The sequence below is a fragment of the Rhinatrema bivittatum genome, chromosome 5 (assembly GCF_901001135.1).
Source record: "Rhinatrema bivittatum chromosome 5, aRhiBiv1.1, whole genome shotgun sequence".
In the NCBI taxonomy this organism is placed as follows: Eukaryota; Metazoa; Chordata; class Amphibia; order Gymnophiona; family Rhinatrematidae; genus Rhinatrema; species Rhinatrema bivittatum.
Window position 1 is genome coordinate 270,649,254 of NC_042619.1, and position 17,921 is coordinate 270,667,174.

The 17,921-nt window shown below is 44.8% G+C and overlaps 1 protein-coding gene across 3 annotated transcripts in view; it reads left to right on the plus strand.

The window, feature by feature from the left end:
* Nucleotides 1–17,921, plus strand: part of LOC115092750 (disintegrin and metalloproteinase domain-containing protein 9-like) — a 384,934-nt gene that overhangs the window by 87,140 nt on the left and 279,873 nt on the right. For all 3 annotated transcript variants that reach the window (XM_029604043.1, XM_029604042.1, XM_029604044.1), the window contains exons 12-13: nucleotides 4,937–5,073; nucleotides 12,114–12,291. In XM_029604043.1, coding sequence (XP_029459903.1) covers nucleotides 4,937–5,073; nucleotides 12,114–12,291 — 315 coding nt within the window. The remainder of the gene's footprint in view (nucleotides 1–4,936; nucleotides 5,074–12,113; nucleotides 12,292–17,921) is intronic.

Consider the following 17,921-nt stretch of genomic DNA (forward strand, 5'->3'; position numbering starts at 1 on the left):
AAGGCTGATCTGCACGGAGCAGGAGAGAGACCTTTGGGTTATAGTGTCTAATGATATGAAGTGTGCGAAGCAATGCGACAAGGCGATAGCAAAAGCCAGAAGAATGCTGGGCTGCATAGAGAGAGAGGCATATTGAGTAAGAAAAGGGAAGTGATTATCCCCTTGTACACATCCTTGGTAAGACCTCACCTGGAGTACTGTGTTCAGTTCTGGAGACCGTATCTTCAAAGAGACAGAGACTAGATTGAAGCGGTACAGAGAAGGGCGACCAGAAAGGTGGAGGGTCTTCATCGGATGTCATACGAGGAGAGATTGAAGAATCTAAATATGTACACCCTGGAGGAAGGAGGAGCAGGGGTGATATGATTCAGACTTTCAGATACTTGAAAAACTTTAACGATCCAAAGACAACGACAAACCTTTTCAGTCAGAAAAAAATCAGTAGAACCAGAGGTCACGAGCTGAGGCTCCAAGGAGGAAGACTAAGAACCAATGTCAGGAAGTATTTCTTCACGGAGAGAGTGGTGGATGCCTGGAATGCCCTTCCGGAGGAAGTGGTGAAGTCCAAAACTGTGAAGCACTTCAAAGGGGCATGGGATAAACACTGTGGATCCATCAGGTCTAGAGGACGCGTATAAAGAGCAGGCAGCAAAACACTGCATGGAGCGGCAGTAGCCACAGAGGCATTCACGGAGCGGGATGCCGGTGGCCAGTGGTTGGTGTTCCACCTTCACGGAGCGGAAGGATGGAGGGCTGCCATCTCCCAATTAAAAAAAGAAAACAAACAAAAAAAACCAAAACAAAAAACAGGGATGGGTTCATGGGCTATAGGTATTACCAATTATTAGGCTTATTCAATTACCGATTATTAGGCTTTTCTATATTTGATGATAGTTAATGTGACTTTCAAGGCATACTTCACTTTCAATGCATATCCAGCATAGCTCCCTGCTTCAATGGCAGGGGAGAAGAAAAACTAATACTTCACGCATATCCAGCATTGCTCTCTGCTTCAACGGCAGAGAGCTATGCTGCCGCTTACCCAACTAATCAAACTTAATATTTCACTTGGAAGCAGCTCCATCACTGCGCGCGTAAATCCAGCAGGATTTACGCGTGCAGGGCCCTCGCGCGCCGGCGCACCTATTTTGCATAGGCCGCCGGCGCGCATAAAGCCCCGGGATGCGCGTAAGTTCCGGTGCTTTCGAAATGGGGAGGGAGGGGGCGTGTCCGGGGGCGTTCCTGAAACGACGCGGCGTTTCGGGGACGTGCCGCGGCGTTTTGGGGGCGGGCCCGGGGGGCATGGTGCCGGCCCGGGGGCGTGGTCGAGGCCTCCGGACCACGCCCCCGGGACCAGAGGACGGAGCGGGGCTGCTGGCGACGCGCGCAAAGTTTCAGCAGGCGTAACTTTGCCGACAAAGGTAAGGGGGGGTTTAGATAGGGCCGGGGGGGGTGGTTTAGGTGGGGGGAGGGCGAAGAAAAGTTCCCTCCGAGGCCGCTCCGAAATCGGAGCGGCCTCGGAGGGAACAGGCAGGCCGCGCTGGGCTCTGTGCGCGCAGGTTGCACAAATGTGCACCCTCTTGCGCGCGCCGACCCCGGATTTTATAAGATACGCGCGGCTACGTTCGTATCTTATAAAATCTGGTGTACTTTTGTTCGCGCCGGTTGCGTGAACAAAAGTACCGGCGCGCGTATTGTTTTAAAATCCGCCCCTATGGTTACTAAGAGCCAAGAGAAACATAAGTATGAGAAAAAAGAAGTGTGAAGCTTGCTGGGCAGACTGGATGGACCGATTGGTCTTCTTCTGCCGTCATTTCTATGTTTCTATGTTTCTATATCATTTATAAATATATTAAAGTCCACTGTCCAAGTACAGATCCCTGAGGCACTCCACTGTTTACCTTTCTCCACTGTGAAATCAGACCATTTAATCCTACTCTCTGTTTCCTGTCTTTTAACCAGTTTGCAATCCAGAAAAAGACATCTCCTCCTATCCATTGCTCCCTCCAAGCAGTGACTAGGTGTGTGAAAATTTCTTTTTGTGTGTGCAGCAATATTTTTAAACCAGCAATTTTTGAGCGCCAGTGTTAATGTTGAATTTCTGTATATAGCACAAAGAAAAATTTATATGAGCGACTATGTTAATCCTGTGAGCAATGCTCCAGAAGAATGTGCTATCGCTCACGTGCTCAGCTTAGAGAGAACTATGCTCTTATCCCATGACTTTTTAGTTTTTTTAGAAGTCTCCCATGAGGGATTTTGTCAAATGCCTTCTGAAATTCAAATACACCACATTTACCGGTTCACCTTTATCCAGATGTTTATTCAACCCTTCAAAAAAATGTAGCAGTTTTGTGAGGCAAGACTTACCGTGGGTAAATCCATCCTGGCTGTGTCCCATTAGATCATGTCTATCTATATGTTCTCTGATTTTATTCTTTATCACAGTTTCCACAATTTTTCCCGGCACTGACGTCAGGCTCACCGGTCTATAGTTTCCCGGATCAACTCTGGAGCCCTTTTTATATATCGGGGTTACATTGGCCACCTTCTAGTCTTCAGGTACAATGCATAATTTTAATGATAGGTTAAAAATTACTCATAATAGGTCTGAAAATTCATTTTTTAGTTCTTTGTGAACCCTGGGATGTATACCATCCTGTCCAGGTGATTTGCTGTTCTTCAGTTTGTCAATCTGACCTACTACATCTTTCAGGTTTACCGTGATTCTGATCAGTTCTGTTGAATCGTCACCCTTGAAAACAGTCTCCAGAATGAGTATTTCCTCTACATCCTCTTCGGTAAACACTGAAGCAAAAAATTAATTTACTGTTTCCACAATGGCCTTATCTTCCTTAAGTGCCCCTTTAACCATCTGATCATCTAATAGTCCAACCGACTTCCTCTCAGGTTTCCTGCTTCAGATATATTTTTAAAAGTTAATATGAGTTTTTGCCTCTAAGGCCAACTTCTTTTCAAATTTTATTTTAGCCTGTCTTATTGTTTTACATTTAAATTGCCAATGTTTATGCTTTTTCTTATTTTCTTCAGATTGATCCTTCTTCCAGTTTTTGAAAGATCTTTTAGCTAAAATAGCCTCTTTCACCTCACCTTTTAACCATGCTGGCAATCATTTGGCCTTCCTTCCACTTTTCTTAATGCGTAGAATACATCTGGACTGCGCTTCTAAGATGGTATTTTTTAACAATGTCCATGCCTGTTGTAAACTCTTAACCTTTGTAGCTGCTCCTTTCAGTTTTTCTCTATTTTTCTCATTTCATGGAAGTTTCCATTTTTTCAGGGTTGTAATATGAAGGTAGTGCTCAGATACCATCTATCAATATGGATGAGACAGAAGCACCTACATTATTTAAAGTTTGATCATTTGCTAGAAAGGGCTTTTCCGGACACTTAAAAACATTTTCAAAAACTGCAAGTTAAGTATTCAAGTAGTGTTAGATGGCTAAAAGTGGTTGGCTTGAAATTGGCAACACTCTGCTAATGTAAGGTATGTTAGATATCTACATTGGCTATGTGTTACTGCACCATCTATGTAAGCTTCTACCTGGCCACCCAATTTGGAGGAATCTAGTCCAGTATTCAGATGGTATTTTTGATATGTAATGTCCATTTGAATAATGATCCTATTTTCTGTGTGGTATGCTTAGTCCCCTAAAATCCCATTTAGGAATCAAACTGCTTATCTTTTAAAAATGTTTTTCTCAATTATTTACCATCAAAAATGCCCTGGTTTGCTGATGTTGGGGCCGATGTAATAAAGTGTGCTGAAGCTGCTGCAGGTTCACACACAAAGTCCCATACAAAGTCCCATACAGGTATGTAATAAGAGTTTTGTGCACATGGAAAAAGCGTGTACAAATGCGCTTACTGATCTGCAATTTTTTTTCTGCGTGAGTGCCTGCTAATGGCATGCAAAGGAGGCGATTATCTATTTACAGGCAATGCAGGGAGCCATGCTAGCTGGAAGAAATGCTAGTGTGGGTTTTTTAAAGTGGGTTTTTTTGCGCCATGGTCAGGGCATGAGTTATGTGACAGCACCAACTCGGGGGCCTTTTTATTCCCTTGTTTGCATTGGTATGGTGTGGTTGTGTGTCTGTGCAGCTCTGGTGTTATTACTATGGGGACATTTGTTTTCCAGCTGTTCCTGATGCTGTGGTATATCTTGTGGCTTCGCCAAAGGATGACAGCAGCAGAAGGTTTGGCAGGTGACGGAGGTCATGGCTGCCACGTGGTGTGAATTGTCACCCATTAATATATTTTTCATGTTTTCTGCAGCCCACAGTTTTTAGAAATATATGTATTCCTATTTCTGGGCCATAAATTTGCTAAAAAGGGAGACCCGGTCGCTCACCACATTTGCATTTATGCGTGTATTTTTGGAGCAGATTATCGGCACGGATGCAGCCACTTATTACCTAGGGCCTTACTGCATGTATGTTCACATATTTCTTCATGCGTGCATGGATTTGTGTGTGCAAATCATTTGCATAATTTTTTTTTTACATCCCGTGGAGGCTGCAGCTTCAGCCACACGTGGTGATTAACCCCCCTGCTCACAACTAGCGCCTGTTTTGCCATGGATATTATTACATCGGCCCCATAGACTTCAGAATTTCATGCAGTCTGCTTGAGGGGAGGAGTTGTTTTTGATCTCACGGAAAAAAAATCCTTAAATCAAGTCTAGTTTATAATAAATGATGATCCATTCTGGACATGACATTTCATTCCTGTGATATGTCCCATATTGGCTGAGAATCCATGGTAGATCTCCTGTATGGACAAAATGTTAATATCCAGCAGGGGCCCCGTCTACCTGAACCTATTGCTTGTTTCTGTTGTGTTTTACATTTCTGGTTTGATGTCAGAATCGACAGTTATTATCCTTAGTAACCTCTTATATCCTTTTTTGATTTAGTATGCGCCATCAAGGACCATTGAAACATTCACACCAATCTTTGCACACTTCCTCGCTCACAATCTGGGTATCCACCACGATGACGCTAAGATGTGCCCATGTGCATCAAGCATATGCATAATGGATACCAGGGTAATGTAAGTTGTGTGGGGGGAGTTTGGTATTGCCTGCTCCTTTTCACAGCATAGTAGAATTCTTTGTTGTCTGTGCAAGGATTTTATTTTCATGCCCACTCCCACAAGCCCATCATTTTAAATAGTACAGACTAATTTGAATAAACATCTAAAACAGATAGAAGAAGTTAGGAGTGTGTGCGAGTTCTTCAATAGAAGTCTGGATTATTTCGCATTATAGGGTACATATAATACTCTCAGTCAGTTGGAGAGTGGAAAATGTTCACACAGGCCTGGATTTAGTAATAGTCAATGTAGGTAACTGCCTCTAATTCCAAATTATCCCAGGACAGGCAGGATGCTAGTCCTCACATATGGATGAAGTCATTGATGGAGCCCTATTGCGGAAAACTTTCTGTCAAAGTTTCTAGAAACTTTTGACTGGCACTTTGAGCCCACTGAGCATGCCCAGCATGCCATGATATTCTCAGCCACAGAGGTCTCCCTTCAGTCTTCGTTTTTCCACGCTGCTTTTGGCATCACGGAGCAGGAGCCTGTGTGAGTTTTCTCACACAATTCTGACTAAAAATCAGATTTAAAATTGATAATTTCTCTCCCATATAGGGGTCTCCCTTGTTACCACCGGCCGGTGAGTAAGATATTCTCATTCCGACTCATTTTGAGTAAATATTTTTCAAAAAATGTCCCAATTGTAATCGGACCATGTCGATTACGGACCCACACCTCGAGTGTGTACTTTGCTTGGGCCAATCGCATGATGTAACATCTTGCCCAAAATGTGCGGAAATGACCGCTAAAGGTCGGAAGGCACGACAAGTAAAGATGGAACACTTGTTCCATCTTCAACTTTTACCTTCTCCATCGACATCCACTCAGTCATCTCCGGCCGGAGTTTCCAAACATCTGATCCTTAAAAAACGTCGTCCGGAAGGTTCAGGGGACCGTTTATCGCTGTCTCCATCCGTGGCATCGACGAAATCAGTGTTGGAACATCGACCAAAACATCGGCATTGACATCGCCATCCATCGATTCCAGAAAATCTGCTATCCCCGGAGAAGTCGACAGCCAAGCAGTCTCGCCTGCAGGAAACACCAAGGCCTTCGGCACCGAGGCGTTCACATTCTGTTAAGGTGCCAACCATCAAACTTCCATAGGGCCCTGTGGTAGGACCGATAACGCCCCCACTGCAACCACGTGTAGCTGTTCTGCCTGCATCAGCTATCACGGAGGAATTGAGCAGATTTATCCGTCATGCGGTGCTACAAGCGCTACAGGAGCATCGACCATCAAAGCCGACACGATGCCCTCACCGACACCATCATCGATACCAGTGCCCGCACTGATGCCAGTGCTTCCACCGATGCCGGTCCCCGCACCGATACCGACGCCTCTGCCGATGCCGGTACCAGTACCAAAGTCAGGACCACCCCCGTTGACACCGATGCTACTACTTGGGGCTCCAGGTCAACCAGAATTGGTGTTATTCCAACTATTAATGGATAGATTCGACGCCATCGTCGATGCTCTTCCACCGAAGTCTATCCCTACTACACTGATCGGGGATGCTCCTGGACACAGACCTGTCGATGATCCTCAGCCAGGGCCCTCAGGAATTTTTCGACCACCGAGATCTTCTCCCAGTTCCCCTTCCAGGGAAGAGCCATATGACTCATGGGAAGACAAGCATACCGATACTTCATCGGAAAGCTTCATGTCGGTCCCTTCTCCTCCAGAAGGCAGGAAGAAATCTCCACCAGAGGACTTGTCCTTCACAAATTTCATAAAGGACATGGCAGACACAATACCATTCAATCTAGTGTCGGAGGAAGACACGAGGCAGCAGACTTTAGAAGTCTTACAATTCGTGGACCCTCCAAAAGAGGTCCTGGCCATTCCTGTCCATGAGGTACTTTTGGAGTTGCAACATAGGCTCTGGGAACATCCATGTTCGGTTCCACCTATTAATAAAAGAGTGGATACCACATATCTTGTCCAACATGTTCCTGGTTACCAGAAGTCACAGTTACTGCATCAATCTGTTGTAGCTGAGTCAGCTCAAAAGAAGTCCAAAAGAGTATGACCTCACTTCTCCACTCCACCTGGAAAGGACCATAGATTCCTAGACTCCTTAGGCAGAAAAATATTCCAAGGAGCTATGCTCAATTCAAGGATTGTGTCCTATCAACTTTATATGACGCAATACCAAAGGAGTCTATGGAAACAGATGCAGGAACTTTCCAACTCCCTACCTCAGCAGTACCAGGAGGCAGCTCAGGCTATAATTCACAAGGGACTTGAAGCTGGAAAGCATGAAGTCCGGGCCGCCTATGATAACGTTGAAACAGCTTCAAGGGTGGCAGCCTCAGGAATAAGTGCACGTCGCTGGGCATGGTTAAAAGCCTCTGACCTCAGGCCTGAGATACAAGAGAAGCTAGTGGATCTACCCTGCATAGGTGACAACCTTTTTGGGTCGAAAGTCCAGGATGCAGTGGCCCAATTAAAAGAACACACGGAGACATTGCGCCAACTGTCGTCAGTTCTGCAAGACTCTTCTTCATCACTGTTTTGCTATCCTCCAAGGAGGGAATCTAGAAAACCTTCACGCAGAGACAATATTATCCACCAGCATCCAGGGGTAGATCTTCTTGTCCGCAACAGAGATCTCAACCCAGACAGCCTAGAGCTGCAAGGCCTCAACCACCACCACAGGTGGGACCGGCTGCAGGTTTTTGAGGCCACCACCAGAGACCAAAGCCATCTCCACAATCCATCACCAAACCTGCCAGTAGGAGGCCGAGTTTCCTCCTTCTAAACTCATTGGTTACAGATAACAACAGACCAATGGGTACTCTCGGTAATATCTCGAAATTACCAACTCAATTTTCTTTCAACTCCAAGAGACTCACCGCCAAAACCTCTTTCGTTACACGAATCTCACATAATTCATCTACAAGAAGAATTATCCACCCTTCTGAGAGCTAGAGCTGTAGTGCTGGTGCCCCGGACTAGCAGGGCAGAGGATTCTACTCCCATTATTTCCTCATTCCAAAGAAAGCCGGAGGCCTACGGCCCATCCTAGACCTCAGAAATCTCAACAAATTTCTAAAGAAAGAAAAGTTCAGGATGGTTTCTCTAGGCACCATGCTTCCCCTTCTTCAAACAGGAGATTGGCTTTGTTCTCTGGATCTACAAGACACGCTCACATTCCAATATTCCCTCCTCATCGCAAGTATCTGCACTTCCTGGTGGGTCATCAACATTTCCAATACAGAGTACTACCATTCGGCCTTGCCTCAGCTCCCAGAGTATTCACAAAATGCCTGGCAGTAATAGCAGCACACTTACACAAGGAAAGTGTCCACGTTTCCCCCTATCTAGACGACTGCCTCATCAGAAGTCAAACTCAACAAGGAGCATTAACTTCTCTCAACCGAACAATTACTCTACTTCACTCTATGGGGTTTCTCATCAATTATCAAAAGTCCCATCTCATTCCGTCTCACCTGCTTCAATTCATCAGAGCAGAATTGAACACCATATTCTCAAGAGCCTTTCTACCCAAAGATCGGGCAGAAACACTCTCCCTGTTGGCAAATTCCTTACACTCGAAGAAACAAGCAACAGCTCATCAGTTTCTAACTTTACTGGGCCACATGGCCTCCACAGCTCATGTCACTCCTATGGCCATTATGGTCACAATGGATCCAAGTCATTCAACCACTGTCCTCTACAATTCAAGTAACCCACCAACTACGCTCATCTCTACTTTGGTGGGCAAACAAGGACAATTTGCACAAGGGCCTACCCTTCCAACAACCAGTTCCACAGATAACTTTAACTACAGATGCATCCACCTTGGGTTGGGGAGCTCACATAGACAATCTCCAAACCCAGGGTACTTGGACAAAACTCGAAGCCACATTTCAAATCAATTTCCTGGAACTTCGAGCTATACGTTATGCTCTGCATGTGTTCAAGGACTGCCTTTCACACAAGACTATTCTTATACAGACAGACAGACAACATGGTAGCCATGTGGTACCTGAACAAACGAGGTACGGGCTCGTATCTCCTTTGTCAAGAAGCCACACAAATTTGGGACTGGGCCCTCACACATTCCATATTTCTCTGGGCCACTTATCTAGCGGGCATCCACAACGTAGTTGCAGATCGCCTCAGTCGACAGTTGCAACCACACGAGTGGTCCCTGGATCCCTTAGTAGCGACCAGGATATTCCAGCGGTGGGGGCAACTAACAGTAGACCTCTTTGCATCACAACTGAATCACAAAGTGGACAGATTCTGCTCTTTACACGGGCAGAAACAACAGCCAGCCAAGGACACCTTTGCTCGCCCTTGGAACTCAGGCCTTCTATACGTGTATCCTCCGATACCACTCATAACCAAAACTTTAGTGAAGCTACAACAGGCCTAGGGGTCCATGATACTCATAGCCCCATATTGGCCTCGACAAGTATGGTTTCCTATACTTCTAGACCTCTCGATCAGAGAACCAATTCACCTGGGTGTAGCTCCCACTCTCATAACTCAGGATCAGGGTCGGTTGCGCCATCCCAACCTTCAATCCCTATCTCTGACAGCATGGATGTTGAAAGCTTGATCTTACAACCACTCAATCTTTCAACCAATGTCTCTCAAGTGCTTATAGCCTCACGTAAACCTTCCATGCGGAAGAACTACTCTTTGAAATGGAAAAGATTTACTTTGTGGTACACGCAAAAGAACATTGACCCTTTCTCCTGCCCCACACCTTCTCTGCTAGACTATTTATGCCATCTTTCAGACTCTGGTCTCCAGACCTCATCTGTAAGAGTACACTTAAGTGCATTCTCTGCTTACCATAACAAGATGGGAGATGCACCGATATCCATACAACCTCTTGTCAGTAGGTTTATGAGAAGTTTAACTCACCTTAAACCACCAATTCGGCCACCTGTCATCGAATGGGACCTGAATCTGGCCTTAAAACGGCTCATGCATTCTCCTTTTGAACCCATGACTTCCTGTGATCTTAAATTTCTCACATGGAAAACTATCTTCCTCATAGCCGTTACATCGGCTAGAAGGGTTAGTGAATTACAAGCACTTGTCACGTACTCACCCTACACAAAATTCCTACATGATAGAGTGGTTCTCCATACACATCCAAAATTCCTTCCCAAGGTAGTTATGGAATTCCACTTGAACCAATCCATAGTTTTGCCCACATTCTTCGCAAGGCCTCATTCTCACCAATGTGAATGAGCCTTACATACCTTAGACTGTAAACGTGCACTAGCATATTACTTAGACCGCACTGCAGTCCACAGGAAATCCACTCAACTCTTTGTATCTTTTCATCCAAACAAACCAGGTAATCCAATGGGCAAACACGCTCTCTCCAACTGGCTAGTAGATTTCATAGAATTCTGTTATGAAAAAGCAGGCCTTCCTCTCCAAGGGCGAGAAAAGGCGCATTCAGTAAGAGCAATGTCAACCTCAGTAGCACACTATCGTTCAGTGCCAATCCTCGACATATGCAAAGCTGTAACATGGAGTTCTCTTCACACCTTTGCAGCTCATTACTGTTTGGACAAAGAAAGGCGACATGATTCAGCCTACGGACAATCTGTCTTAAAGAACTTGTTTCCAGTATAACCCCAACTCCTTCTACATCCAACCTGCTGTGATCTTCTGCTGCCTCATTTTCACCAACAATACTTCAGTGTTGCTTCACTACAAAGTGACTCAGCCTCTAGCTTGCTAGTCACCCATATGTGAGGACTAGCATCCTGCTTGTCCTGGGATAAAGCAAAATTGCTTACCTTGATATAGGTGCTATCCCAGGACAGCAGGCTGTAGTCCTCACGAAACCCACCCACCACCCCGCAGAGTTGGGTCCGATATGTTTTATTATTTTATTGTTTGCTAAAGCTTATTGCTACATACGAGACTGAAGGGAGACCCTTGTGGCTGAGAGTATCATGGCATGCTGGGCATGCTCAGTGGGCTCACAGTGCCAGTCAAAAGTTTCTAGAAACTTTGACAGAAAGATTTCCGCAGTAGGGCTCTGTCAATGGCGTCACCCATATGTGAGGACTACATCCTGCTGTCCTGGGATAACACCTATTACAAGGTAAGTAATTTTGCTTTTTCATAGGTTACCAAGGTCTACCAATGAGTCCCTTTCATCTTGAAAAATTGGATGAAAACTCAGTGCTGTGCCTGCAAGGCCTCATGCTGTCATAGGTTCAGCGGCCATTCTGTCCTTGCATGGGTTTCCATGGTAAGAGGAAGCCAATGCCTGGGGAAAGAAAGAGATGAGGCTCCTGCAGGAACTGAGAGCATGTGAGATCTCACAGGCCTTGCTCTGTTTTCATCCAGGAGTTGCTGTTGACTTGCAGGGACTCCAAGATGAGGGGGAAATGCAGGAAGAGGCCCAGGGAAAGGGTAGGATCTGCTTAGGGGTTATATGATGTGGAGAGTGATCACCCTTCAATAATTTGTGGGAGAGGACTCCCCTAACCTGTTGCATATGTTTGCCCCAATTTTAAATCCAGACCTGCATTTGTCTACAACTGAATACTTTTTGGTTTAATATGAGCCTGTGGAAGGGAGTATAGGCAGCTAGAAAAGTTATTCTATTGGTTAGAGGCTATGAAGGAAGCACAGATGCTGGGAGAGCTCATTGGTTGGTTGAAGGTGATAGAAGAGAACATAGGCAGCTGGGAGAACTCTTGTATTGGTGAGATGTTGTAGAAGGAAGCACAGGCACCTGGGAGAACTCTTGTATTAGTGAGGCTGTGGAAAAAAGTACAAGCAACTGAAGAGCTCTTTCATTGGGTAGAAGCTGTACAAGGGACCCCAAGCAGCTGGGAGAGCTCTTCTTTTAGCTGACAATTAGCCATTTAGTAAATCAGACCCTAAGACAAGCTTGCCTTTCACTACAAATGAAAGTCTACATAGAAATAATGCATGGATAAACACAGCTTTAAAAAATATTTCTTTTTATTAATGTGATGCTATAATCTATTTTTTTAAGTGAAACAGATACAAAGAGTTTTAGTAACTGCAGTATCGAGTACTATAAGGAGTTCCTGTGGCGTGAGGGGGCAAGCTGCCTGTTGGACCTTCCCATGCTCCGTGAACCCTACAGGCAGAGTTACTGTGGCGATGGAGTTGTGGCCAGTGGAGAAGAGTGTGACTGTGGTGCACAGAAAGTTAGTAATTTATGTTCTACATTTTGTATAAAATTACTAAACAACATCTTTCTTGAGTCAATTGACCCATTGTAGGAAGTCTAGCTCTTGAATGCCTTCACACCATCTACCGCACCTAAACCATCTGAGGATGACATTTATTTAATCTGCTCTTAAAAACTCACAGTGAAGGAGATTCCTCCATGGATTTTCCTAACTTCTTCCAGTGTTTGAACTGCCCTTACAGTTAGAAAGTTAAATATTTCACCCAGGCTTTTAACTGTTTATTGGTATTTAGCAGGGGATGTTATTATCTGTTGATATTTTGTTTATAAATGAGATTTTATTAGTTTTATGTTTTTGCCATTTGATCATTGTATGTTGTTTGTGTATGTTTATTTTATCCTATGTATTATGTTTTATTTTATCTATACACTGCTTTGATTGTTTAGAAAAGCAGTACATCAAAATAAATTCAAAACTAGAGGTCAATATTCAAAGCCATTTATTAAAATTTATATATCGCTAGGGGCACATGGCTCTTAGCGATTTACAATAAAAACATACATATTAATAATAAAACAACTGAATAAAACTTGACACAAACAAAGCTTGATGGAGTGAGAAAGTATATACATAAAAACTTGAAATAAAGCCAAACTAAACAAATGTCTTCAAACCAGCTTAACATTTTTTGGTATCTGTGTCAAGGTGCAAATTGATGGGGAGAGAGTTCCAGAAGTCAGGAGCTACAATAGAAAATGTTCTCTTCCTAATTTCTTGGAAAACTTCTTTCTCAAAAGTTATCTGTCTAAATGGCAAGTTTTGAAATATTCAGCCATTTATCTGACTAAACTAGAGCCAGATAAGTGATTATCTGGCTATAATTAGCCAGATAAAAAAGAGGGTTCTAGGATGGTCCAAAGTTATCCAGCCAACTTTGCCAGTTTGGAATTGTAATCATTTAAGTTAGCTAAATAACTTTAGACCTGCTTTTGACCTGGTCTAATTTTATCCAGCCTTATATGACTGGATAACTCTCTACTTAACCTGATATCTTCAAAGATATCCAGTTAAATAGCACAGTGAAAAATATTTTAAGTTAATTGTGGGCCAATGGCCCGATGCGCATCCCCCCCCACCCCATTATGTTCAAATTGGCCCCAATAGACTGAACCATTTTTCTCCCCCAACCCTCCGCTCCTATAGTAAAATTTGCCAGGGGTTCTAAGATCACCCTGACCTCGTAAGAGCTGGTGCCATTGACCTCTCGCCAGCACTGGGATACCGCTGCTGTTTTAATTATGAATTTGCAATACAATATCAAGCAAAGCTTGAAAGCAATATAACAGATTTGTATAAAGAAGACAAGAGACATCCTAATAGGAAAATACATGATTAGCACTGTAACTCAAGTCTCTACATGTAGGATTCCAATATCCATTACTACCTAAAATTATTTAAAAAGGAAAGAAAAAAGCAGGAAAAGAAGATTCCACTATCAAGACACATATATACTTGGCAGCATTATGCTAATTTTATAGTAGATGATTCAGCCAACAGAAGGCAGTGAGCTGAGGGGGATAAAAATAAAATGTATTTACTAGACTGAAATTTAAAAATGCTCTTACAAGGATATCTAAGAAAACATAAAGCCCCTTTCTCACAGGACAAGCAGGATGGTAGTCCTCACATATGGGTGGCATCATCAGGATGGAGCCCAATCATGGAACACTTTTGTCAACGTTTTAGAACTTTGACTGGCACCTAATGGGCATGCCCAGCAATGCACTGACCCTGCATCCAGCAGGGGCCCCCCTTCAGTCTTCTTTTTTCCGCAAAGCATTAGCCACGTGGGTTAAGGAGCTCTCTGGAGATTCCTGACAGGAATTTTCTTCACGGAACTTCATTCAAAAATTTTCAAAAAATTCTACCCCATAGGGGTCCCCCTATCGATATCCATACTCCGCGGTCAAAAGGTAATATTTTACCCTTGTTGCTGTCGATTCCCGTTGAGTTATCCCTTCAGAGCCTACCGGCCATCGACTGCACCGCAGCTAAATTTTTGTCGGAGTCATGGTGTCGAGTTTTCGTCGGTGCCCCGACTGTACTTGGTCAGTGTCCATCACTGACCCGCATGGGGTCTGTGTCATGTGTTTGGGGTCCGACCACGATGTCCTAACTTGCACCAAATGTGCCCAAATGATACCGAAGGGCCGTAAGGCCCGTTTAGAGAAAATGGACTTTCTTTTTCAGTTAAAAACCCATCCGACTCCATCGATAGCTTCGACATCGTAAGAGCTGGTGCCATTGACCTCTCGCCAGCACTGGGATACCGCTGCTGTACGACCGGCGTCGACAATTCCAAAAGTGTCGATAGCATCCTTGCCTCCTCAGGAAAAGGACCGAGAAGAATATCAGGAAAAGCATCGACACCGGCATCGGAAGGCTCAGTTCGTCGATCCAGGCAAGTCCTCGGTATCGACGTCGATAGAGCCACCGACAAAGAAGACCAGCCCAGAAAAGACCCCATCCTCTTCTGTGACCAGGTCACCGAGGCATTCCCCACCTTCAGTGGTATGGGGTATTCCACTTTCACCGGTGGACCCTCCGGCTATGCCAGTGCTGCCTCCTACTCCGGTGCCAGTGTTCCATGCCCCAGGCTTCTGCGAGGAATTGGATTGGATGATCCAAGAGGCCATCGGTAAAGCACTTCAGGGCTTCCATTCTCCATCAATGCCAGTACCGGTCCCCAAGCTGGTCACTGATCCAATTCCCGTAGTGCTCGCACCGCTACTGGGCAGACTGGATGCGTTGATTGGTGCCCTGCCTCCATTGGAAACGAGAGCACCGGTGGGTCCAGTGCCTTCTACACCAATTCCATTATCATCGGATGATGAAGAAACACCGATTCCCATCCTACCGTCTGGAATTTTACCACCAACTCGTCCTTCAGTGCCTCCATCAATGCCATCGGTTCCTCCATTGATGCCGTTGGTGCCGCTTCTGATGCTATCGATGCCTAGGCCTGGTCCTTCAGGATTAGCACCCTTTCTCCCTGTTGGAGACCCACTAGGTGCTGGAGATCAGCCCTATGATCCTTGGACCGATGATACATCCCAAGATACAGATGATCTACCATCAGAGCCCTCTCCCCCAGATGAAAGATGACGTTCTTCACCAGAAGATCTGTCTTTTATCAATTTCATCAAGGAAATGTCTGAAACCATTCCTTTCCAACTTCAGACAGAAGAGGACTCTAGGCAAAAGATGCTGGAAGTACTCCAATTTCTTGATGCTCCTAAGGAAATCATGTCCATACCTATTCATGAAATCCTGCTTGATCTCCTGAAAAGAAACTGGGAACACCCATGTTCAGTTCCACCTGTCAACCGTAAGACAGATGCCATCTATCTGGTACAGTCAGCTTCTGGGTTCCAGAAGTCTCAGTTGGATCATCATTCTGTGGTTGTTGAGTCAGCCCAGAAGAAGGCACGACGTTCAAAACCTCATTCCTCCATACCTCCAGGGAAAGAGCAAAAATCCGTGGATGCTTTTGGCAGGTGTGTCTTCCATGGCTCTATGCTCATATCTCGCATAGCCTCTTACCAGTTATACATGACCCAGTATAACAGAGACCTCTTTAAAAGGATCCAGGACTTCTCTGATTCATTACCAGAGCAACTCCAGACTCAACTTCATACTCTAGCTCAGAAAGGTCTAGATGCTGGAAAACACGAGGTCCACGCTGCTTATGATATCTTCGACACTGCCTCTAGAGTGTCTGCAGCGGGGATTAGTGCACGAAGATGGGCCTGGCTCAAATCCTCGGACTTAAGACAAGAAGTCCAAGACAGGTTAGCAGACCTACCCTGTGTGGGAGATAATCTCTTCAGGGAAAAGATCCGAGAGACGGTGGCGCAGTTGGACCACCATGAAACGCTGCACCAGCTTTCTTCTGTGCCATCTGAGTTCCCTTCCGCCCCTAAGAGGACTTTCAGATGAGACTCTAAGCGGCCAACCTACAAGCCAAGGAAATGTTATCCTCCGGCTTCTAGAGGACGCCCTTCCAGACCTTACCAGAAAGGTCAATCCAGGCAGACTCGGCCTTAAAAGTCTCAGCCAGCTTCTCAGCCTGGACCAGCGTCAGGGTTTTGACTCCTTCCTAGAGAGTGTAAGCCAACTTCCTCTTCTATCCATACCAGTCGGAGGTCGACTATGTCACTTCAACAGCGCTTGGCACACAGTCACCACAGACCAGTGGGTACTTGCAGTAGTCACCCAAGGTTACCACCTAAATTTCCTGACTGTTCCAGCTGACTCTCCACCTCGGCCGATGTGGGGGAAGTCCAATCACTCTCCCTTGCTTGAGCAGGAGGTCTCATCCCACCTCCAATCCCGAGCAATAGAACCGGTACCCCTCTCCCAGCGCAGGGGCAGGGATTTTATTCCCGGTATTTTCTAATACCAAAAAAGTCAGATGGCGAACGCCTGATACTGGACCTCTGTGCACTAAACAAATTTATGCACAGAGAAAAATTCAAGATGGTAACTTTGGGCTCTCTACTTCCTCTTCTGCAAAGTGGAGATTGGCTATGCTGTCTAGATCTTCAGGACGCATACACACACATCTCAATCACGCCACCTCATCGCAAATTCCTGCAATTCCTGGTCAGCCCTCGTCATTTTCAGTACCGTGTACTTCCATTTGGCCTGGCATCTGCTCCATGAGTATTCACCAAGTGCCTGGTGGTGGTCGTGGCCTTCCTTAGGAATCAGGGTGTTCATGTCTACCCTTATCTCAACGATTGGTTGATAAGGTCTCACTATCAACACCCTGATCTCCTTAGAAGAAAAGATGATTTTATATTCTTAGAAGAAAAGACGATTTTATATTCTGACAACAACCAACAAGGACTTATTTTCACAGTCTGGATAAACAAATGAGCATGGGGGAGCTTGCTTGCTACGGCGGTTACTACCCCGAATCAATTAAGCCTGATACTTCACTTTCAATACATATCCAGAGAAGCTCTCTGCTTCAATGGCAGGGGGAAATGAAGAAAAGTGGATTTATATTCATATAACAACTAACAAGGACTGAATTACACAGGCTGGGTAAACAAATAAGTGTGGGAGTAGCTTGCTTATTGTGCCTGTTACTACCCCTAACCAATTAAGCTAGATACTTCACTTAGAAGCAGTCAAGCACTGCTCTCTACATTAATTAATTAATTAATTAATTTTTAATTTCTTATATACCGGTGATCCTGTATACAATACATATCGCACCGGTTTACATGGAACTAAACAATCACCTCATGGGTGAAATACATTAAAACAAGTTAACAGGAAAACATTTTGGGGACGTTCATAAACAGGCTAAACTGTAACAGGGAATAAACTAAGGAACATATGTACAGTGGAAAAGATATCGATTATCGCTTCATCCGGTTTTTAGCTCTCAGAGAAAGCTTGGGAGAATAGCCAAGTCTTTAGCTTCTTTTTAAATGTCAGAAGGCAGTGTTCTTGGCGGAGGTCCGGTGGGAGCTGGTTCCAGAGAGGGGGACCTGCGGTGGACAGAGCTCGTTTCCTTAGAAGTGTTTTAGCCGGCTGTGTGTGAAGCATGTTCTGGTAAGCACTTCTGATCG